The sequence below is a fragment of the Telmatherina bonti genome, assembly GCF_933228915.1.
Source record: "Telmatherina bonti genome assembly, chromosome: 12".
In the NCBI taxonomy this organism is placed as follows: domain Eukaryota; kingdom Metazoa; phylum Chordata; class Actinopteri; order Atheriniformes; family Telmatherinidae; genus Telmatherina; species Telmatherina bonti.
In genome coordinates, this window is record NC_136610.1 from 31,074,037 (window position 1) to 31,097,984 (window position 23,948).

A 23,948-nucleotide genomic window follows, 5' to 3' on the forward strand; every position below is an offset into this window, starting at 1 on the left:
AACCGTCCCACATTTATAACAGGCTGCTTTAACACATCATTGAAATGTACTTCAGAGTTTTAGCAGCATTTTGATAACCTTCCTGAACAATTTCCCCTGAACTTTCACACTAATAGAATCAGCAGTTTTAGGACCAACCTGGTGACTTATTCACATGTATATTTCCACCGTATTGCAATCATTTATTAAAGCCGTTGGCCACTGTACTGTGCTCCATGGATCACTTGTAATGCTGTGAGTTCAGAAATGATTTCTGTGTTTATTGGAGGGCGACAGGGAGCTTTTGACAGCCGGTCTACATAGGCTACAAAGATTTACAACAAATAAAAGGATAATAAATGGATCACACTGGGTATCTGCCAAACACAAGCTGCACTTAAACAGCTGATCATTTCCTTTTTCATCACATTTTTTATCAGTGTGAAAATGTACTTATTGGCCTTTTTTGTCATGACAAGTAAGGAGAAAGGAGGGTTGGTTGGTTATTGAAGTTGTTAACCTTTTTAGCAAAAGCCTTTTGGATTAGTTTCGTATCTGATGTATGAATTAGTTGGAAATGTAGCCGACAGTGTGCAGTAGAGCTCACTGGTTCTTCTGTTCTCTGTTTAGGCGGGAAGGAAAGACAGGAGCGATGCTCTGAACACGGCCATTGATCGGATGACGAAGAAGACGAGAGACCTTCGCAGACAGGTTTGCTTTTGTGTATCTGTGTTTCAACTCGGTTGTTAATTCACATGTTTTTACTAAAATAACAATTGTATTTGTGTTTCATATATAATGTAGTTGACAAGCAATCTGTGATGCAGGTGTGTGTTTTTGTGTATATGGTGGGAAGTTTTACTATAATGTATTGTACTATGTGCTCAGGTGGCTTGTTATTTAAACAGTGCCTTTTTCTTATTTTGCCAAAAAAAAAACAAACAAAAAACTTCACAGCTGCGTAAGGCTGTGATGGACCACGTCTCTGACTCTTTCTTGGAGACCAACGTCCCTCTTCTGGTCCTGATCGAAGCTGCCAAGAATGGCAATGAGAAAGAAGTCAAGGAATATGCACAGGTGTTCCGCGAGCATGCCAACAAGTTGATCGAGGTAAAGTGCTTTTTTATTATTATTGTTATTATTGAGCATTTACATTTTTCTTTCTCACCAAAGTTGTAAATAATTGTTTCTTTTGTACAGAAATTAATGTGTAATAAGCTTTTGGTTATCTTTACTCCCAGATACTGTATATGTAGACATTTATAGATGAAATAATGGTGGTACAGGGAAACTGCAACATGTCTGTCCAGTCTCCACCGAGGGTCCCCCCCCCCCCCCCCCCCCCAAAATATCTGCTGTTTTTATGCTTGAGCTGTTGGATCATCAAATGCATGCTTCCAACTTAATTTCATCATATATTGATCTCTACCTATACCTTGTATTATCATTGATCCTACTGGGACATTTGGTTGTTTCATTTTGTGCCCTCCAATAAGAACAAGTCATGATTATCTGTGATTTTTCAATAATTTAGATCTTTGTTTTCAATGTCTTGATCAACAAGTTGGAATCAACTGGGCATACTCAGCTTTATGCAAACATGTCACTGCTGTCAACAAACACGTTCATTTGTTGTTTTCTGCTCCTTTTCTTAGAATATTTTAAGCCATCTGAAAAAAACATTCTCAATCCAGCATCTTTGCGCTCTGTGACTCAAAATAGCAACATGAGGTTTCCCAGTTGAAAACAAAGCCAACCTTTTTAAATATATTCTTCAGTCACTCTCTGTGTGTTCTCCAATGCCTGTGTCAGAACATCATTTGCTGACATTTAAAAGTGACTTCTTCCCTGGGTAAATAGCCATGGGTGTCGCTAGATCAGTAAGTCCAGTCAGGGCCGGGCGGCATGCTCGTTCACCAGGGGAAACCGCTCAAGCATCGGAGGGAAAACAGTCCACGCTACGGAGCAGACCCTACAGGGAATTCCTGAGGGTCTCAGCGTCAGATGTGGCATTAGAGCATGTCATTGGTGGATTAAGCTAATGCTTGTGTACCACTTCTAGTGACACGTTTAGATGGACTACACAAACCGCTTAGATTTAGCTAATAAGTTTTGCTTTACTTAAATTCCACCACTTTTCCCAGCTGATACGTATAAATTTGTATTTTCATAAATGAACTTATACGTTAGCATTTGGTGTGACTATTGTTTGACGTTCATCGTATGTGTAGAAGATAGAGTTCTTAAAATGACATTTCAGCAGCATTTCAGAGTACAAACTACACTCTCTCTTTTTACTTTATTAAGAAAAGCTAGCATAGTTACCCTGATGCAGGAACCATAATCTCTGGTTCTGCTGGTTTAAAATGTTTCTCTGCTGCAACACACTTGACTCAATTCAGTGGGTCATTAACAAGCTTGTGCAGGTGTGTTGTTGTAAGGAAATGTTAAAAACCTGCTGGATTGGAGATCCCTGCCCCAATGCCTACTTAGTTTAGCTTTAGCCATTACCACTTAAGCCAAAATAATCAGCCCCAATAAGCTGTCTATAGAGTGGAAACTTAACTTCTTCAAACTGGTTCTGAGATCATATTTAATGTGTCGGTTCTCATGCCTAACGTATGAATGCTGATAAACATTCAGCATTCTAGAGGAAATAACAGGTTAAATTGGTTGTTGCTGCTAAAGTTAGCTGTAACTCTTAGTTTTATTGATATGAAAAAAAAATCAGCAGAAGATACACACATCTTTATTTTCATTTGGGTCAAGTGTTTTCCAGTGTTTTGAAGAAAAAAGGAGCAAGATTAATTTAATATGCACAAATATCTGGGCTCTGGTTCACATCATCCAACCTCATCCAGAGTTGAAAGAAGTTGAGTGAAAACGTTAGCGCGTAGCTGCTGACCAACATACATTGCATCACATTCCCAAACTCTCACAGAATTCCAAATGAAGTTGCACATCATCTATGAAGACATATCCCCGCTCTTGGTATTTTGTTTATTATTTACAAAGTTGTAGCTCATGAGTCCAAAGTTCAGAGCTAAAGAAGCCTCAGTTTAAAGCGCTGACTGTTTCTCTGAACACATCAGTGCCAAATTTACTGCAGCATTTGGAGTTCTTATGGTAACGTGTTTTGGATTTTTTGTATTTGTTGCTGCTTGTCTTGGACCAGGACTCCCTTCTAAAAGAGGTTTTTAATCTCAATGGCTTGTTATTCCTGGTTAAGAAAAAGTTAAATAAAAAAACAATAGTTTCACACACTTAAGATGTATAGGTGTTACTTTTTGGCTTACAATATGCTTCCATGAAATATTTTGTAAAATGATAAAAGGCTATTCAGTAAAGAATATCTGTTGATGTGGATGAACACAGATTTAGGAAATTCTGAGACATTTTCAAGAAATTCTAATACGTTATAGTACCATTATTTAATTTTTTATTGAGGGAATATAGACTTGCACAGATTTTAAAATATATTCCTTTTTATACTAATAAAATCATTTTAAATTTAACGTCAGGTTTGAATCAGATAACAATCTGAATTGAATTGTGTAACATCTAAAGATTTCCAAAGAAAAAAATTGAAGAGCTCACAAACATTTCACTTGAATTAATATAACTTAAATTCAAAGATTTCCTTAATTAATTTGACTTAATTTCTTCCATCTACTGCAACACTTCTGCAGATCAGTCACATAAAAACACCAAAATTTGCAGGTAGAAATTTCATGTTTGCAGCTCCTCATGGTATAAAGTAACAGTATTTAGTGGAGTTGTTTATCACAGTAGGCACTGAAATATGCAGAAGTTTGCATTTATCCATGATTGTTTTTGGAAGAAAAACATTTTTTTTTTTTTTTCTTTTTTTCTTTTAAATCAGCGTTTGGTTTTCTTACATGTTGGCTTTTTTTCAGCATCACCCAGTATGATTGACAAAAGTACACAGTATCAAACAATGTATAATTTTTCAGGAAAAGCATTCCTGCAGAGCAAGCCAGCAACACTGCAATTGGCTGAGGAACTCACAGCAGCTCTTGGCCTTCACTGCTGACTGACTATGATTGACATTTCTTTACAAACTGATATCTCGTAGGTATTGAATGCTGCTGCATGTTGCTTGGGATAGAGCTTTAACCAAACGCAACACATACGACTGAACCAAGTCAGAATGTCAGTAGACGAGTCACATTTTTATTTCTGCATTATGGCAGAAATGAGTTGGTGGTAAATGCAGCATGTCCTCCATTCAACTGCAGAAACGGCAAAGATTGACCAATTTTAGGCTCCGTATGACATCAAGAGTTACACAAGTGTAGGCTGCCCAAAGGCAAATGGCCTATTAGTTCACACACATTCAAGAGCCACATTATGACTGACCTATATTCAGAGAATGAAGGGGGAAAAGAAATGGATTCAGTTTGACATGCACCAAGCTTCAACGCTCTCCACCAAGCTACAGGATGGTGTGGACATTAGTTAGCAGGTTCGCTTGTGTTGCTTGGATAAACTGATGTTGACTTTCAGTGGACATTTTGGTTTTAACTATGAATTACGGAGTGAAAGGTTACTAAATATATGTTTAATATAACAAGTGAAGATAAATATTTCCAAACATCAGTGATTGAATGGACTTAAAAATGCCTCGCTTTAATAGGGGGGAGCCCTGTTTTTTTTTTTTTTTTTTTTTTTTTTTTCTTTTTTTCTGTGCAGTTTTTAGGATGATTGTCATCCGAAGCTTTTCATTTCCAAGTATTTTGACATTTCTAATTGCTCTGTAATTCAACATGAATGAGAACTTCTAATTTTCTAATATTAAAGTATTAAGTTAATCATGAATAAATAAAATGTTCTTTTTCTAAATAAGTGAATTGTTTCTAAGCAGATCCACATTTAATCGACCTTAAGAGTACAAGGATAAAAAAAGAAAAACTGCTGCATAATTTTATCTTTCTTTCTACTTTCGTATGTAAAGATAAGACTTCACTTTTACTACAAAAACTTAACGCTCATCTTTTCTGATCCTTTCTGCTCCCAACTCCTGGCAGTGGGAGAGTTATTTTCACTGTCAGATCTTTAGCTGTACTTTGTGTGTTTGCCTTTTTTTTTTTTTTTAAAGCATTTTGTTGCTTAGATTTTAGGAAGAATACAGATACATGTTCCACAGTTTAAATAATTAAAAATGCATGTTGTTGCAATTATTAAACACAAGTAGCATCTGTGGTCACATTCTGCCATCTGCAAGATAACATCTCAAATCCTGAACATGTTTTTTGTGATGCTTTTATATGCTTGATTGGTTGAAAACCAAAAACAGAATCTTACATCTGTGGTTATTGAGATTTAAACCAGACTTTACTTCTGATGTTTACCACAGTCTCTGGTGCTCAGAGTTACTTTCCAGTCTTCATACAGGCAGTAAATTAATAAGGAAAATACGGACAACGGAAGAAGTGACTTAAGAGTTGCTGTGATCGTGCCGCCATGATTTTGCTTTTTGCCTTTGATTATACTTCAGCACATTTTGTGTCCATTTGATGATCCCGTTTTGGCACAGCTTCTCATATCTCAGGCTTCTGCTTCAGCGTCGTTGCCGGCACATCACCAACAAATGGGAATCTTAAAACTCCCTGATCTAAATTGATGTGAAAATGAGTGGATTCATAACTGTACTCCGGAGGATGCAAAGATATTTGGAAATAATTGTAGGGAAGCTTGATTTGTTGGTCAGTACCTGAAAATATACTCTAACCATAAATGTTGGCAGGTGCAAGCATGACTTGCTGAGCTCAGCTCTCCAGTTCTCATTCTGCTGCTCAGTTTTTGAAAGTGTCAAGAACATTTGCCTCTCCTGGTGTGAGATGGCAGCCTGGTGATTTAGTCACTGAGAATAACCGTCTTTCAGATAACGGATGCAACTTACATTTGCACTTTGTGAAACATCAAATCTTTCTTTTTTATTTTGTTTTTTCCACTAAAAAAAAACCCAAAGTCTTATCTGCTCATTCAGTGGCTTAGTTTGTTTCTCTCCCATTCGTCTGGTTTCTCCTTGTTGCCATCGTATTGTATCTTCTCCGCAGCTTTATGAATTAATCCTCAGCAGTGAGCTGCTATTCCACAGGGATTAGTTGTATTTCAGAGCAACTCCATTTCTGATCAAGAAGAATCAGAAAACCAGACTATCATAATAAAATTAACTTGAATTATGTATACTTACATTGCTTTTACCTCCACACAGAAGTGTATGCATCAAATATAACTGTGTGTGTGTTCTCTGCTCAGGTGGCCAACCTGGCATGCTCCATTTCCAACAATGAGGAGGGAGTGAAGCTGGTCCGGATGGCAGCTTCTCAGCTGGAAACTCTATGCCCCCAGGTACCGTTTTTCTTTTTGTGTTTCAGTGTGATGATTGTGCACACCTTTCAAAGCCCTGCACAATTGTCCAGCATGGACTGTTTCTGTTTCACCTCTGATTTAAGAACCTGCAGTTTCTTTTTAATGATTTCTTTGAATGCCACACCATGACACACTTATCAAGTAAGATTTGAATCAGCTTAAGCATTTCTCATGTATACTTTACTAAATCTGATCTTTGTTTTTCCATTGAAGATGCAATGTTTGGTTTCAAATGATGCTTTAATTTCCCAACTTGGCAGACTGCATTTAGTGCCAGGGGTTTTGCAGCTCCCCATCATTCTGCCTTTTGAAATCCACACACAAATCTACCCCTTAAACTGTGCATCTCGTGGTTTTGTCACATACTGTCCTTCAAAATCCTCATCACTCTTAAGGGAGGAATCGGCTTCCTGATATTATCAGAGCGCGGAGGTGGGGGCGTTGTGCAATCAGCCTATGCTAATGTTGTAGCTGTGGGCTGTTCTGTAATTGAGCCTTAATGGTTGTAATTTGGCAATTACAGGTGATTAATGCAGCACTGGCCCTTGCTGCCAAGCCCAACAGTAGGGTGGCCCAGGACAATATGGATTTGTTCAAGGATCAGTGGGAAAAGCAGGTCCGCGTCCTGACTGATGCTGTTGATGACATAACATCAATTGATGACTTCCTTTGTGTGTCCGGTAAGTGGTATTAATTTGCATGTTGTATCAATACAAAGGGAAAGTAGTGCTTTGTGCAACTGGAATGATCGGCTTTTAATGGTAAAATCGGTTTACGTGGATTATTTACATAGATAATATCAGAACAGATAGATTATTACATAGATTATTGTGGCCTAAAGGGCTGTAAAAAAGCTCCAAGATCTGTGGGATTCATATTTTCTGACAGGAATCATACAGCTGGCAACTAAATAATTCAAACCCCTTTGCACAGAACTCCCCATGCATTGGGGATTGAATAATTTTGCAGCAGGGTTGTATGTTCCAAAGCTGACTGGGCTCTGCAGAAGGAAGCGCAGACGTGTCAGTAGAAGCACATCTGAAATTGACATCCTGTCATGTGTGTCAAAGCACACAAATGGTTGGTCAGGCATGGCCTTAAAGAGTTCTCATTAAGCATTGAGTAGAGTGACTCCGCTCACCTCCAGCCAAGGACAGACGGTAATTTACACAGTGGACATTTGCATTTTACAGGCCTCCCATTAGCAAGCCCAGAATTTGTCTTCAGTCCTCTCCACTGAACTTCCCAGCAGCCTTTTGACATTCAGAGATTGAGGTTGATGATATTTTCTTTTTTCTTTTTGCTTATAAAGCATAAACATGCTCCATCCTTGATTTGAAGTGTGTGAATATTGAGGGGCAGGAAAATGTTTCACAATATGTTCCTCAAAACACTTTAGAATGGTTAAAAAATATACACAACTAAGTCTACCTGGTTTTTCTGTCTGCAGAGAACCACATCCTGGAGGATGTCAACAAGTGTGTCATCGCTCTACAAGAGAAGGACGTAGATGGTTTGGATCGCACAGCTGGAGCAATCCGAGGCCGGGCTGCCAGAGTTGTCCACGTGGTCACTTCTGAAATGGATAATTACGAACCCGGCGTCTACACGGAGAAGGTTTTGGAGGCCACTAGGCTCCTCACTGACACAGGTATCACAGAAACATAAATAACAGAGTGAGGGACGGTAATTTAAAAGGATTTCACTAAACTTTATTTACAACCAAATTCATTTTCAGTTCATTTTATTTTCTAAAGGGACGGTGCATATTAATAAGAATCGGATGTAAATGTGCAAGATTAGAGCAAAGCTAATTTCCATCTTCAGTCCCTCTGCAGGCCAAAACAATTACAGAAGAAGATAAAAGTGCACAATAATCACAAGAGTAATAAGAAAGAAATGTATAATAATATAAAACCACCATATTATGAAGTTGTGAGGCTTTAACACAGTCACACAGTTATAGAACTAGAAATACTTGTAGTTTGGATTCATAGTAAACACACACACACACACACTCAGTGCAGAAAAGCCCCAAAAAGAGGGAAATCTAATTGTGTTTTATGACTTCAGTGCAGTTGCTGAAGCTCTTTTTTTTTTTTTTTTTTTTTAATATAAAGTATCATGTCACATAAAGCTAAAGTTGATCAGCCCTTCAGGACATGATGTTATGACCGAGAAAGAGGTCAAGTATCTTTATCGATATCGACGGGTTGAACATACCCGCAATGCAAGCTGCAAGCCGGCCAGACAGTCACAGAAACTGTCTGTAGTCGTCTTCTGGTTTTCGCTCAACAGTTTGGTTAAGTACTGAAAGAGAGATAATAAATAGATGGAACATGAAGTGCACATCACTAGAATACAGCATGAAATTACCTGTAGCCATCTGCCTGGCTTGCTGTAGCTCGCAATTTATGTTCAGTGCTTGACTGTCTTCTCCCCAAACGTGTGTGGTGGGTTGTCCGTCGTCCCCCCCCAAGACAAAAACAAACATTTCTTCAAGTAAAGAGTAGAGATGCAAAATGCTAAGTAATGTTGAGTAAAGCTGAAGGCTTTTTCAGTCTTCCACATTGTGTGATTCATTCTCTGACTCAGCAGACATCATCTGCACAGCAGTCTCTATTCACTGTCAGACGGAATTGAATATCTTAAGCCAAAATGCATCATAGAAGTCATTTTGTCCAAATAATGTGGTATATCATTAGCCAGCCAGCATGTATGAGATGTGTTAGCCTCCATCACTAGCAAGCTAACATGACAGAACAATTTTTCGCTTGTCAGATTTGGAAATGGCTCAGGCCTCTTGAGAGTGGGCCCATTAACAGTCAGGAAATGCAGGCTGATTGTTATCTGAGGATTACAGCTGAGGCTGGGAGAAGTGGTCAGTTTTTTTAAAATTTAAATTTCATATTAAGTGATTTTACTTCATTTAGTTTAAAGTATTTTGAATTTTATCAATTTGTCTTTTAACAAGTTTGAATTGTTTCTTGCTCCAATACTGCACATATGTGGTGTGTTGAGTTGCATTTTGACAACATATGAGCTTTTTCTCTCTTTTTTTTTTTTTAAGCCACTTCTCATACTTATGCTAACAGGCCAATACATTTTACTACAATTTGACTTTTTAAAAAATACAAATGAATTTGAAAGCTACATTTTTGTAGGAAAGAAAGACAAGTTAATCTACCCAGATTTCCATGTTTCTTTTGAACATTTCCATATAGAAGCCTGCAGCCTGTCAAGTGTTTGTAAGCTATAGATGCTCCCTTCCTCTCCATTTGCATCCTGACATCCACGCCTCATGAAGAAGCAGCCGTATCTTCAAAAACAAAATAGAAAAAACAAAAAAAAACAAAAAAAAAATTGAAATATTACTAATGCAAATGCGCGTAAAGGCCTCCGGAGCAGTTATTAAGTTGTCATTCGGGCATATACATGCCCACTGGGACAGCTTTATGAAGCTTTCTCTTGGAAAAAGTCTTTATGCTTAATCAGATCTGTTCCTTGAAGCATTTGTTCCCATTTTACACAAACAGCCATTCAAAGTGCAAAATGCATCCATCAGTGTGGAATGCAATCACTACACCTTCCTTATAAACTCGCTTGATTATTCCCTGTTGCAACTCTGTATTTTTTGACACAGAATGGAATTTTTCATATTTTTTTATATATATAAATTTTTTTTTCTTTTGAGATGTGTAATAAAAAATCTCTCCAATGAGCTGTGATGCTGGCCGGCGATGAAGTCGAGTAGCTTTTCATACCTTGCAATCTCTAGAGAAATGTCACAGTAGTGGAGTTAAAAACAAAAACAAAATCAAGGCCAGGAGAGGGATGCAAGACTTTTCACCTCGCTGCAAATGTTTTCACAAATCTCTTGTTTTTTGTCGTGTTTGTGTGATGGAGGTGCCGCAGCATGTTTCACATACTGATGAAAGTCTCTAGTTATGTTTCCTTTCTGTATTTTTAAGCTGGATTTCCATTATGTTTCCCCATCCCCGCCCTCCACCCCCACTCTTCTTTTCCATCCTTCATCTCCCCCTTTCTCAGTCATGCCACGGTTCACAGAGCAGGTGGAGTCTGCGGTGGAGGCCTTGAGTGCAAACCCCACACTACCTGTGGAGGAGAACGAGTTCATCGATGCTTCCCGTCTGGTTTATGATGGCATTCGCGACATACGCAAGGCTGTCCTCATGATCAGAGTAAGTTTCACAGGCTTCTCCTTTGTCCCTCCCCCAATCTGTGTTGGAAGGATATCCTTTTATGTGTCACGTTTTCCTTTTGAATCCAAATAAAAAGACATAACCCCCCCCCCCCCCCCCCCCCCCCCCCCCCCTCAGGGCTTAAAAGCTTTATACAGATCATGTGTAAAGTTTCAAAATTATTAGCCATTAACAGACATTTCCTATAAAGGAGTTGCGCAGAGTGACATAATCTATATCTTCTTAGGAATCCTGGGTAATTACAGCGTGACACACGGTTAATGCTCGCTACACTTCATGCTATTTTTAGTAGGAAGCGGGAAACTTTCTCTGTACAGTTTTAGAAGCCTGTGATCACCCTGTCTCAGGCAAAAGCCGATGCAACCTAGTGTAGCAACAGTCTCGGTTGTCTGTGGGTTAATGGCTTTTGCTTGAGTAGAACCATAACTGAGACAGATGGTAGTAAGGAGCCATTGAAGCAGTACCTTATTGACTGACAATAATCCGACACAAAGAGCCCACTGTAGCTGCGAAGAGGGAAGTGGATAGCCATAAAGGCTTTTTAATGTTACTGCTTTTACTGCTTAACTCTGCAACCTGCCTTATATGATTTTTCATATACTGAATTAAACTGCTTTCCATATGTTGCGTAATTATAATGTGCTTGGTTGTTTTATGCAATTTTTTAACATATTTCTACACTTTCATCTTTTGATGGCTTGTTTTGTGTCGACAGTTTTACTCCAAAAACTGAGGCTGTTGGTTTTATTAATGATACTGCTCACATGGACAAAAAAACCAAATGATACACAGAGCATAAAGTATTTTGCTTTTGTATTATAATAAGCAGCTGATTTATGGCGGACACTTTTAATTGCCCTTCTTTAGTTGTGTTGCAAGCCTGAGAACTACATTCCGTTTCTATCTGCCCCAGCTCTGCTCTCGTCATCCAGATTAAGCTATTAACATTTGGGCCTTTGGGGTTGGCTGAACACTACATTGAGGATGAGTGTGTGTACATGTGCGTGTGTGTGTGTTAAAACTAACAGAGGATTAGTGAAAAACCTTACTTTGTCATTAACTACCAGCTGGACAAAGTAATGAGAAACAAGTCAAACTATGTGCAATATTAAAAAAAAAAAAAGGAAAGTAAATGAATAAATAAGCAAAAAAAAAAAAAAAAAAAAAAAGGCCTGAATTCCCAGGAATGAGGCAGGATTTGACAGTCGGGACTGAGGGGTGATCATCACAGCTTTAGCAGCGATTATTCAGCAGGAAATGGCTTAGTGTTTCATCCTCGCTGTTATCGTATTTCCAGCCGCATCTACACAGCAGCATCCTCGGCTTACTCTCGACTTCACTTTGTAACAAGGTTAGAAGTGCATTAAAAATATTCGTTTTATCAAGAGGAAATCTTCTCAGGCTAGACTGTCATTTAGGGGTGGAGGTTACTTCCGAAACAAGACGTGCTTTAGTCCTGTCAATAGTAAAGAGGAATGATCCAAATCAGCTTAGTTAAGTTTGCAGTGAAACAACTTAACTAGAGGACATGTCCACTCACATGCACAAACACACACTCCATCTTTCTGTAAACCCACACATGGATGCACAACACCATCACCTAGTTTTAAATCCAAACAGACAAGTGTGTGTGGTCGGGGCTTGTGAAGATGGGCATGTCTTTAACCTCTAAGTGCTGCACAGACAGTCTATGTTGGGCCTCCCTTGGATATTTGACAAGTGGACAGAGCCCTCTTCCCACCTCCAGCGACATCAGAGAACATGCCTCACAGCCATGAAACTGACTCTAACTCAGGAAGCTGCTGACAGTTGGATAGAGGGGGGGCTGCTGTCATTACCTTATGATTTGTGCACTGCTTTAAAGCCCAAGGTGGTTTGCTGGCTCTGTCTTAAAACTAACAAATAAAAACTTTCTCACTGAAACCATCAGTAAGATGTTAGAAAAAGAGGAACATGGGGTAATATTTTTATTTTACAGCAGCACACAATAATACTGCGTTGGCCTAATTTCTAGTTTGGGAAAAACGCTGCTACTTCAGCTCGCTGTCTCTTAATGATTGCTCTTCACAACCATCTGGTCATAAATGCCTCACAGGTAACTGACATGGATAAATAGAGCGTTTCTCCTTCCGATACACAGCAGGGACGCAGACCTTGATTAAATGCGATGAGTATATTTTTACATGATTTAGTTTTCACAAACTGACATAATTTACCAGGGTCTTCATTACATTTCTGAGATGCTTTAGTAAATGTGGAGTAACCCACAACTACACTCTGCTCCTTTGTTCTTCTGAGATCTGTCTCAGAGCACATTATTACAGCTGTGGAAAAGTACTTCCACTTCTTCCAGGCTAAAGCTGCATCCTCTGAAGTGGACCTCAGGTTACTGGTTAAACTCACAGAGGGACAACTTTACCCTGCAAATCTGAACTGGTTACTAAATTTCATATTGTCAGATCTGGGAGGGCTGAAGTAAAGAGTTGTGGAATTTCAGAGCTGGTCGTCACTTCAGACAAATAGAAATGAGCTCACATTAGCTCTTTAAACTTACTGTAACAGCATCAATTTCAGCGTCTGTTTTATTATGACCATCAAACCGAAGTTATAGTCACGCTGTCGTATCGTCCCACTGGAAACCCACCATGACCTGTCATTTCTCAGCCTCCCACATTCACAGGTTATCTGTTGCACAGGCCACAGCAGGTGATGTCTCTGCCCCACTGAACAGCATTGTCTGGGATGAAAGACATGTCTGTGAGTCAGTACAGCTTTGTGTCTGAAACCAAACCCATTTTCCCCTGAGAACAAGAGTGTCTCAGCATTTCATAAAGCAGTATGAAGTTGTTCAGAGACCCTTGGCTATTTTTAGACGCAAAGGGCTCCAAATACATTACATTAGGGAGGAATTGAGACAGTTGGATAAGCACAAGTAGAGGCACAAGCGTGATAATGCACCTTTATCGTTCCACATCACCTTCCCTTTGCCAATATCTCCACCTGATTCATTTTCCTGCCAGTCAGCGCTATATTTTGCTTTAAGCATGACCTTTCCAGATCAAATTCTTTAAATATTATTTATGGACAAAAGAGCCGGTGGATTATTTTGTATTCAGGGGAAGAGGTAAGACATCAGAGACGAAGTATCCAAATTCCACAAGAACACAATTCATGCCTCTTCAGCTTCTCCTCCGATAGCAGCGACAGATGGGCCTCTGAAGTGTTTTGCTCCCAATATGTTTCATACCAGCACGTACCTTCCTTTCCCCTCTCAAAATGCACAGGCAGCACATTACACTTGATTTACAAATTCATTTGGAGTTTACAGTTTCTGTACCAAGCTGCAGGGAAGGAGACATTTATCTGATGCTGCCCAGGCTGGCAGCACTGAGGCATTTCTCACAGATAGTAAGCAGGTTTATTTAATAGTGCTCACATTGCCGTAGTATGGCAATATATTTTTTTATGCTCTCCACTTAATTGCAAGCTGCTTTTTCTAACCTTATTGTGCTTCAAAAACTATTTTTTTCCCTTTTTGTTTATTTTCATCTGTTACTCTGTTTGGCTGCAGACTCCGGAAGAGCTAGACGACTCCGACTTCGAGACAGATGACAACGATGCACGCAGCAGGACAAGCGTACAGACAGAGGACGACCAGCTCATCAACGGCCAAAGTGCACGTGTAAGTTAGACGCGTTCATTCTCATCCCATCGTGTATCTTCTGTCAGGTAGCATGAATGACTTCTGGGAAACAACATAATATTAAAAAGAAAAACATGCACATTAAACACGGAACAATTTCTCTCCTGGATCAATAAAGACTTTCTGATGCTGATTAAAGTGAAAGATTTTATAAACTCAAGCAAAATTTGGACTTTTGTTATGCAGCTGAATAGTAAATCATTTTGTTACAACTTGTAAAAACTCAGTTTGAGGTGCTTTGCAGCTTTGTTCACAAGTTTCCGCCATCTGAGCCGCTGTTTTGTCAAACATTCCACCCCCATACTTACTGTCCATTGTTTATGCACAGTTGGCTTGGCACCGTAACGACTAATGTGACCCAAGTATCTGTAAAAACGCAGTTTCTGTTTTATTTTTTCATGTCTTTCTTACACACAGCTGAATCCTTATTTATTTTGCTGCTGCTGCTTCCCATAATGCAAAAGGCTAATGTTGTCTCAAATAAAACTGTTTTCCAATGAACCGGTGAATAATCAGATAAGCCAACCTCGCACACATGAAGCCTGGCGTTTCTTATCCTGAGGATGTGACAATCTCTGAAGGTCCTTTTTGTTGCGAGTAATCATGCCACACAAAAGTCAACTAAATACACCTGTGTTGCCATTGTGTAGCCTGTTGCTCCGCATATAACTAGTCTATTTTCGCTACAAACTTAACTGTAAATTTAGACACTAAATGCATTAATAATTTAAAGAATGCACAGTAAGAAGTTAATCTCCGGACTCCCTCATGGCAGAATGCTCCATCAGTACATTTCCAAGCAATTTGTTTTGCTCACCAAAGATTATCAGAATGTTTTTGTTTGTAGGGACTTTTTTTCCATCTTTGCATCGCCTAAACAGCTTTATTCAAGCTTAGGTGACTCCAGAGAGACGGTCCTATTTACCAGTAATGGAATAAACCCTTTGCTGATGATATTTGCTTTCTTGCTCTGACATGTCTGCCTACCGCGACCTGACAAGCACATTCGCTGTACGACTGATTGCCTTTCTGGAAGCTGCCTGCTAACTGTCCGATTAAAAAGGATGTAAAGACTTGGTGTGCAACACATCAGTGCATGACATCAAACACGAATAAACAGATGCTATTATAATCATCTTCAAAGCTAACTGCTATATTCAGTATGCAATATTAATTCATATAAATACTATAATTCATGCATCTATTTTTCTTTTCTTTTAGTGTTTAGACTTATTCTAACATGCTTTTTTTTTGGTATGTTTTTAGGACTTTCATGCAAAACGTATAATGCAAGTCACATCAGTGTAGTATGGCATTATACATCAGTACCCTCTGATGTGATCTCCAAATGACACCATGTTCTTTCCTGCCAAGAAAACGTGTGTGCATTGCAGCAGTATGTCAAGGTCTAGTTTGCTAACCCCCCCTACTCTTTCCATAATTCTCTTGCAGGCTATCATGGCCCAGTTGCCCCAGGAGCAGAAGGCAAAGATTGCAGAGCAGGTGGCTAGCTTCCAGGAAGAGAAGAGCAAGCTGGATGCGGAGGTGTCCAAGTGGGATGACAGCGGCAATGACATCATCGTGTTGGCGAAGCAGATGTGCATGATCATGATGGAAATGACAGACTTCACCAGGTGAGTGTGGACTTAAGTCTTGGCTCAGATCAAAGCCATTTTTCTTTCTTTGCATTTCGTAATTATCTTTTTTTTTTTCTCTTCTGAGTTCACAGACAACATAATAAATGAACTGTCATGTTGCTTCACACTGTAAATAATTCTTCATGATTGATGTCAAGCATGTCCTGTGTTTGACTTTGAGTCTTGGTAGTGTTGTATTTTTTTCTATCATACAACATTCCTCATTTATTTAAAATGGATAAGCAGGTGTTTACAAACTTTTCACTTTCAATATGTTATCCTGCAGTTTCCTCACATTAGTATTCCTCTAGTTTTTCCACTTAGACCAAAGCATCTCAGAGAAAATGTATTAGACAGACTCAAGTTAAGTCGATGTCAAATGCAATCACCCAGTAAGCCTACACTTGTTTCCTAACATTCACCCATATTTGCACAGTTCTTTACGCGGACTTCAGCTCTGCTGTTCATGCGTCCGAGCTCTTCATTTTGCTTAAGCAGCAGGGTAGATAGGATTTCCTCTTTATTATTTTCCATCCTCCCGTAATCTTAATTTGCAGAGCATCAAATCTCCTTCTCCCCTGGTGTATGGATAAGCTGTGTGTGCATTGGGAAAAATTTAAATGGACAGTCTCCCTCAGCAGAGCTGCTATGGGCCATATTAACAGCGGACTGTCGAAGTGGTAGAGATGGGAGAGCTTGCTCAAACTAATTGAATATTTATTCATTGAATATCCATTTTAAAGTCTAATCCACATCACGTTTTGTTTAGAGTGCTTCGCAGGCAGCAGCTGCCAGAAGTTTTTAGCTTATGGACATCACCAAAGAATGCATTTCCTCCTCTGTTCTCCTTTACTTGCATTTCATAGCATCCTTCTGTTGAAATACACTTCGATTTAGATGTGATGAGGTGTTGTAGTCATTGCAAAGGGATCTGCTTTGTAATGTAATAAAATCCGGAGTTGTTTGTATACGGTTTTGGGTAACTGTCCTTTCATACTATAAAGAGCTGTCCAGTTAGTATAGATCCTATTTGTTATTTATGCACACGTCCCTCATGAACGCTCGTAACTACCGAAGGCAGCCAGAAGAGATTTTTTGCATTGTTTTCTCCATTTGAACGTGGATTATTTTTATTTTTTAAAATCTGGTGAAATGGCTGACACATGAGCCGATTTGAAGGAGCTGAAGAAAATTATTACAGATTGCTGAAGGTTTTTCTAACATGCACAAGAAGTCTCTTTAATTACAACTATTTCTTTAGCTAAACCCTCCCATCTAGCCATGGCTTTTTCAGATATCAACAGACTAAAAATCTGTTTCTAATCCTTTAATGTTGATTGAGGAAAATATTTGTTGTGCACAGAATGCCTGGTTTACAATGGCCAATTTATCTGCGTCATTTTGGCCCAAACTGGCCCGTTTAACCCCGTACACAAGGAGAGACTGGCCATCTGGCTTACTGGGCATTTTCCTGGTAAACCAGTGTATTAATTGGCCTCGCTGGATCATAAAACTCAGCTCATGACATCACATCTTCGAATAGAACCTTCAAACATGCAGCGACACTCTGGGATTGTTTTCATTTTTGTGGCAAAGTCTACTTTCCATGGGGATTCCAACAGACATCCAAGCTTTCCAAGCTTCTTATGAGGATACGCAAGTGACATATCCATAAATAACAATAATCGTCCATCACATGAACTGAATCTGAGCAGGCAGCATAACCAGGCACGCCTCGGTATTCACCCAGCTGCTTCTGTCACATCCGGGGTAAACATTAGTGACCCCTTTGCCATTCAGGGTCATGTCTCCACCTCTACTTATTTTACTGATAATGTTAGAAGTAGTTCCAAACTTTGTGCTTATTACTTATTCCCTTATTTTTAGATTGTTTTTATTTTGTTTAACTAACCCAAAGAAGGCTGAAATAGAAGTTTAAAATGTCATTGTTCAATGTGCAACATCTGGAAGGAGCTTGAAGTGATAGAAAGTGTAACAAACTGTCATTCATGTATATTAATAACATAATAGCAGCTTGTTAATCAGATAATTCACTCAACATGTATGCACACTTGGAACAAGATGCAGTCCTTTTGCTACATTACTGTCAAACTCGCATCGTTTATACAAAGAGACATTTGGACTGCCGGCCTGCCTTTTTTTGGATGACTACTTTTATGACTGTGCTTTTTCAAATTTTTATTAAGCTAATAACTCTGGACATTTTGTTGCCTTATAGCGAGTCACAGCCATAATGACACAACAGTCTCTCATTATCCTCGTCTTCTGAGAGGGTCAAAGATCCTGTCTTAAGACCTAAAATAGTGGAAAGCTGTTGCAGTTTGAAAAACCAACACAGTGAGTGTTCTCACTCAGCGTGACCACTGCTTCATATTTGCTGATTAATCATCTGAAGAACTGGGGGGGGTAAAAATGCTACCTTTCTCTGAATAGTTGATGGATAAATGGATGAGGTTATTGATTGCAGTGACATGTTTAAATTACAGGAAAGCTACCTGACTTTTAACTGTAAAGTCGACCCTGTAGACTTCATATTTTGTGTTACCAGCAAACGTTTTCTCTTTTTACACCATGACTACCATCACAAGACTTGGATAACAATCTGTTTGTCCAAACTACAGAACAGCTTGGTGAAGTCTGGAGAGGTAATCTACTGATTATGCTTAATGTTCTGTAATAGTAATATTTATTCTGGTGTGGAAACATTTGCTTGTAATACATTTTAAGGACAAAGTCTTTTGATTTGTACCAACATGACCAGCAATGAATATTTATTATAAATACTAATAAGCATGTTATATTTGATCAATTCAACATTGTGCTTTGTAGTTTGCTGAAGAAAAAAACTTGACATCTTTTATGTTTGTATTCTGTCTCCCTTAGTTGTATTTGTGTTTGTCTGCTAGCATATAAACAGTACCTGCACACTATACCGTCTCATATGTGGCAATAGCACGCAGAAGGTCAGGAGCCAGCTAATTCAGCCTGCACCCAAATTATTGCCCCTCAACCTTGAGCTGGCATAAAGCTCTGCCAAGGTTAATGTTGTGTTAGGTAATTGATCTGGACTTGTCCTGACAAATCTGCAGAGTGTGACTGATACTCTTGTCGACTCCTCCATAGCTTATGGCTATATGGCAGCTCTCATGAATAAGACATGCGTTGCTTGGATACATGCAACATATTTGGGAGCCACCTGCTGTAATTCTTGGCTTGCACATATCTGGATGCCTACAGCTGTTGAAGAACCTAAAATAATGACCAAATCCTCCCAGAAAAATGTCCCGTTGTCAGTTCTGTTGTCCTCCCTCTGTGGTTTGTACAATGTTCCAGCTGTTTTCTTGGACATTTGGTTCAGCTGGAGAGGCACTTTTTAAAATATCCCTGAGTTTATTTAAAAAAAAAGAAGGGAAAAAAATTGGGCTTTAGTTATTTCTTAATATTTTATCTCCACCAGGCAACTGTGGCGTTATGCTGTCAGTTGTCTTTGTGCTTGTTGATTTGCTTCCCTCTCTGGAAACCTTCCCAATACCTTTAGCTCCATCTCCAGGGGTTGACTCGTCCCGAGAGAACTTCCAGTATGTGCGATGATGCATGGCCTTTTCCACCAGGACCCCGGCTCGCTTTACATCACAGTAGCAGAGGGAGAGCAGGAGACGGGAAGGGTTGGAGAGGAGATGGGAGGGGAGGGAAGAGGATGCAAGAGAACAGGACAGAACACAAAATTCCATCTGTTCTGGGTTGGATGGCTTTTTTTTAGCCTGAAGAGAGCAGCTTTGAATCCAATTTGTGCCTCTTGCCAACTGTGTCCCCGAGTCCCTTGAGGGGGTCTGAAAAATGGCAAATGGCTGACAAGCTTTTACAGTGGGTCAGGTCAAGGCTGGGCTGACCTGTGTGGGGAGGGGCTTTGCGTGGCTTTAAGAGGTCAAGGATTGACTTGGAATATTGGGTCAATTGCTGTAGAATTTACACTGAATTTGGCCTCTTTTTTTTTTTTTTTTTTTTTTCCCACCCCCTCCATGTCATGTGGACCAAACCTGAACTAAAACTGAGGGAGTCAAAGAGGATTTTATGTTCTGCTGCGATGAGAAAACACACAGGAGGTTGACAACATTTTAATCCTCGGCGGTGCCACATTGTTTTAAGATACCCAGATATTATCAGCATTTCTTTTTAGAATCTCAAAAACACCTTTTATCTGGAGTGATTATGATTTTACAAAGGAATCTGCAGGTGAGATGTCTTCCTTTCCACAGTGAAGTCTTCCCCTTCCATTCAAAGGATTAGCAAACTATCCCAGCGCTGACTAAACAATATCATGCCACAGTGCATTAGCGTGTAATGTATGGCATTGTCTTTGCACCAGCATACAATTTTTATTTCCTCTTGTGTTCCCATGGTTCATCAAACGCTCCTGCTTCTGACCGAAAAACAACCTTCCACAACAAACAGCAGCTCCATGACTGGGATTTTGCTCCTGCATACGAAATGAGTCGGCAGCAGAGGAAAAGCTGTGACTGATCCGTTCATGTTTTCTCTCCAGGGGTAAAGGACCACTGAAGAATACATCTGATGTCATCAGTGCTGCCAAGAAAATTGCAGAAGCTGGATCAAGAATGGACAAGCTGGGCCGCACCATTGCTGACCAAGTAAGTCATAATGAGGATCTGTCCCCAAAGGAGTGATGTAAAGCGCTCCTTCGTGCCACCGGCCCCCAATGTACAGTAGCAGTGGGATGTATTCAGCTATCCTGTATAAAAGCATACAAGCCACGTTGCAACTGCACTTTTATATCCTTTCAATGATCACTGCTTAATATATCAGGACTAAAAGCCAATCCAAACGCCTCCCTTCTATACTCTCATTGTGCACGTAGGATAGAAAGTAGGGGTGGGAAAATCGAAATGAAAAATCGAATATCAGGATTTTTTGCTTCGCAATTTTAAAATTGATTTTTTTGTTAAAATAAATTTCTATTTTTTCAAATAAATAGAAATAATCCATTATAAAATAAGTCATTTTTCATTATTTTTATTGATCTTTTTACTCGTCTTTTTGGGCATTATAGCAGCAGAATGATGGTCTGGCTACTGTCTTGTTTTTTCTTAATTGAAATCAAGAAAAATGACCAGCAAAAAAAAGTTTTATACAATTTTTTAAAATTGTTTTTAATCTGAAAAAATCAGCAATATTGAGGAATCGTGAGAATCGCAATTTAAATCTAATCAGCACCCAAAACATCAGAATCGAATCGGGACGACAGCATATCATCACAGTCCCTTGTCTTTTGGTCGCACACAGCAGGAGTTGTCTGGTTGTTTTTGCTAATCCGATGACTTTCAGACAGGTTCATCCCAGACTTAAATGAGTAACGTTTCCGCAGCTTTGCAGAAAAGTTGAGCCACAACTCCGTGTTTTCGTCGATGGCTCCAGCTTTTCACATCCAACTTGGTCTCACTGTTGAGTTGGAATTAAGGGAAAATGTTGGTTTTTTTGTTTGTTTGTTTTTTACTTATTATTTCACAAAGTTTGTAAAACTAACAGAACTACCTTCACTGCAGAAAATTCCTTTTGCTGACATGTTTTGTTTTATTGTATTTGCTCTCTTTTGTTCATTCTGTAGCAAACGGGAAAAGCAAAGCTTTTATGCATTTTCTTTTTTCGCATTCAGTGACCCTCACTAGTCCTTACCCATCTTGTTTCAGCATCATATACCCAGTCTTCCATCTCCCACTCCCCAGCTCCCAGTTTCATCACCTCCCTACATCTATAACTTACAGCAGAGACTATGGTCCTTGACATAAGGAAACACACATTCAATTATCCATAGCCTCATATTTCACCTAAATACTACCACTGTACCAGTCCTTTGGGAGACACTGTACATGATTTACCTTCCAACTTATTCATGTACCATCCTTTAGGCGTAGACTTATTGCTTCTGTGTCTGCAGTATGTAAACATTTTGTTGTTGTATCATTGAAGAGTTTAGCTGTGATGTTTGCAACAAAACATGATTGTCACCTCAAGCCCGTCTCCTGTAAACATGTTGTTCACTCCTGCGGTTGAGATGTACCTGATCTGGGTTTCTTCCACTCACAAACAATAAGTCACCAAGGAAAACAACTGACTTCAGGAATTTGTTCGACATTTCTGTTCTCAGCTCTGCTTGGCTCATGTAATGGTATAGTTACTGTTACTAAAGTTACTGTTTGTGAAAGAAAAGTTTGTATATTTATTTATGACTTTAACTAAAACTGAATGTGTTAGAGTTTCATATCATATCAGGTGTATCAGTTACCACTTTCCAGTTTTCTCACCTTCTGCCCAGCCAGAGTTTTCAGTCATTCTGTAATATTACAGAAGCATTGGCATTTAGCTCCCAGCAGATTTCCTTCTTGTCATTGTCTGACATAATGAGCTGCTGGCCTGTTGGCGCCCCGCACGTCTGATATTTTATTTAAGGTGCCCTCAGATCCCTAATATTACAGACCCGAGTCTATCACAAAGTAGCAGTCTTACCTGTGCTGACCTAATTGCATTTGAATCATCTGAATAGGGAATAAGCCGCCCTGGAAAGTCACTCTTCTATGCCTCACTGCAGCGTTTGAAGATGCATATTCGCTTTAATGAAAACAGTGTTATCCCCCAAAGAAAACAGATGGGCAACTGTGCAGGTGTGCGAGTGTGCGTCTCTGTTCATGTCTGCATACGGAGCACTGTTGACTTGCGTCGGCTCTCTGCGGGCATATGTTCGGATGTCTCAGCTTCCAGTGACTATTTTATCTTTTATCTTCAACAATTTGTAGATACTTGTTTATCTTTCTTTTTTTTTTTTGTATGTGTGTAGTTTATGTGTGTAAGCACATACTATACGAGGGTTTAGGGGATTGAAGCACTCAAAGTATAAATAAATGAAGAACTTAGGCTGTTGAAACAGACATTCTTAGCCAAGAGTGAGAAGCCCGTCAGCATCCGAACCTATCCAGCTGTCCCTCTTAGCCTTTCTTTCTCAACAAAACCAAAACACTTGCAGAGCAGGCGACATTTGGTCCTTACGCATCAGCAAGGACTTATAGATGGGCTTCGGTAAGGGGGGGAGGAGGTGAATGATGGAGAGATAGGAGAGGTAGAAAGAAGGGGCAGCGCATTTGTGTGGAGAGGTGTACGTCCCTCCTGAGAGATGAATCCATTAAGAGTGCTTCGCCTTTTAATTAGCAGCATAATTGCCAGGTGGCAGTATTTTTTTCTTAATTTATATCTTCTTTTTTTTTCTTTCTTTATGCTTGGTGTTTATGTTTAGGGTCATACCACTAACAAAGCAGGAGATGCCACAGGCCCACTTGCAGCAAAGCATGTCATGTTGGTAGGGTCTACATAATCTAGCAGCAGTAGTTAAGTGAATCATTACCAGGCTGCGCACATACTTACAGAGTCAGAGGAGCAAAGGCGATGCTGGGACTGCTCATTAACCTAGGCATATTAATCACTTGCGCTCTGTGCCTCTGGCCTGCAGGGCCTTGTGAGGGTTTGCTCCTCATATGAAACACATTGGCAGATGGTCCCAGGCTGATAACACAGCATCACACCCCACGTTTTCATTTGTAAGGCGCTGTCACGGTGTGCTGTGATCCGGGCATATTACGTTCACCGGAAACAGGCAGGTGGACGCCGTCTAGTTTGGGATTTCTGTAAAACAGTTTAATTTGTGTAATGGAGCCTTATTAAAATTTAAAGGGTTGAGTATATTGCAGAGATGAGCAGCAGGATTTAGGTCATTGCTGTACAAAGGTCTGCACTGCAGTTTATTAAGAATTTATGACCCTTCTCTGCAGGGCACCTTATGAGAATTAGGTCTGCCTGGGCTGGTAAACAAATAATGCGATGTAATTGAGATTTATAATGCAAATGTGTTAGTCAGCATGTAGCCCATAAATCCATGCCGGTTGCCTCCCCACCGCATGTGCACTCGACTGGCCACAAACGAAC

General features: G+C 39.6%; 1 protein-coding gene across 1 annotated transcript in view; it reads left to right on the forward strand.

Moving 5' to 3' along the window:
- The window catches only part of ctnna1 (catenin (cadherin-associated protein), alpha 1), a 75,381-nt gene that overhangs the window by 41,558 nt on the left and 9,875 nt on the right, over window positions 1-23,948 (forward strand). The window contains exons 8-16 of the mRNA XM_079249554.1: window positions 610-690; window positions 937-1,089; window positions 6,262-6,354; window positions 6,899-7,055; window positions 7,826-8,026; window positions 10,426-10,577; window positions 14,170-14,280; window positions 15,754-15,935; window positions 20,503-20,608. Coding sequence (XP_079105680.1) covers window positions 610-690; window positions 937-1,089; window positions 6,262-6,354; window positions 6,899-7,055; window positions 7,826-8,026; window positions 10,426-10,577; window positions 14,170-14,280; window positions 15,754-15,935; window positions 20,503-20,608 — 1,236 coding nt within the window. The remainder of the gene's footprint in view (window positions 1-609; window positions 691-936; window positions 1,090-6,261; window positions 6,355-6,898; window positions 7,056-7,825; window positions 8,027-10,425; window positions 10,578-14,169; window positions 14,281-15,753; window positions 15,936-20,502; window positions 20,609-23,948) is intronic.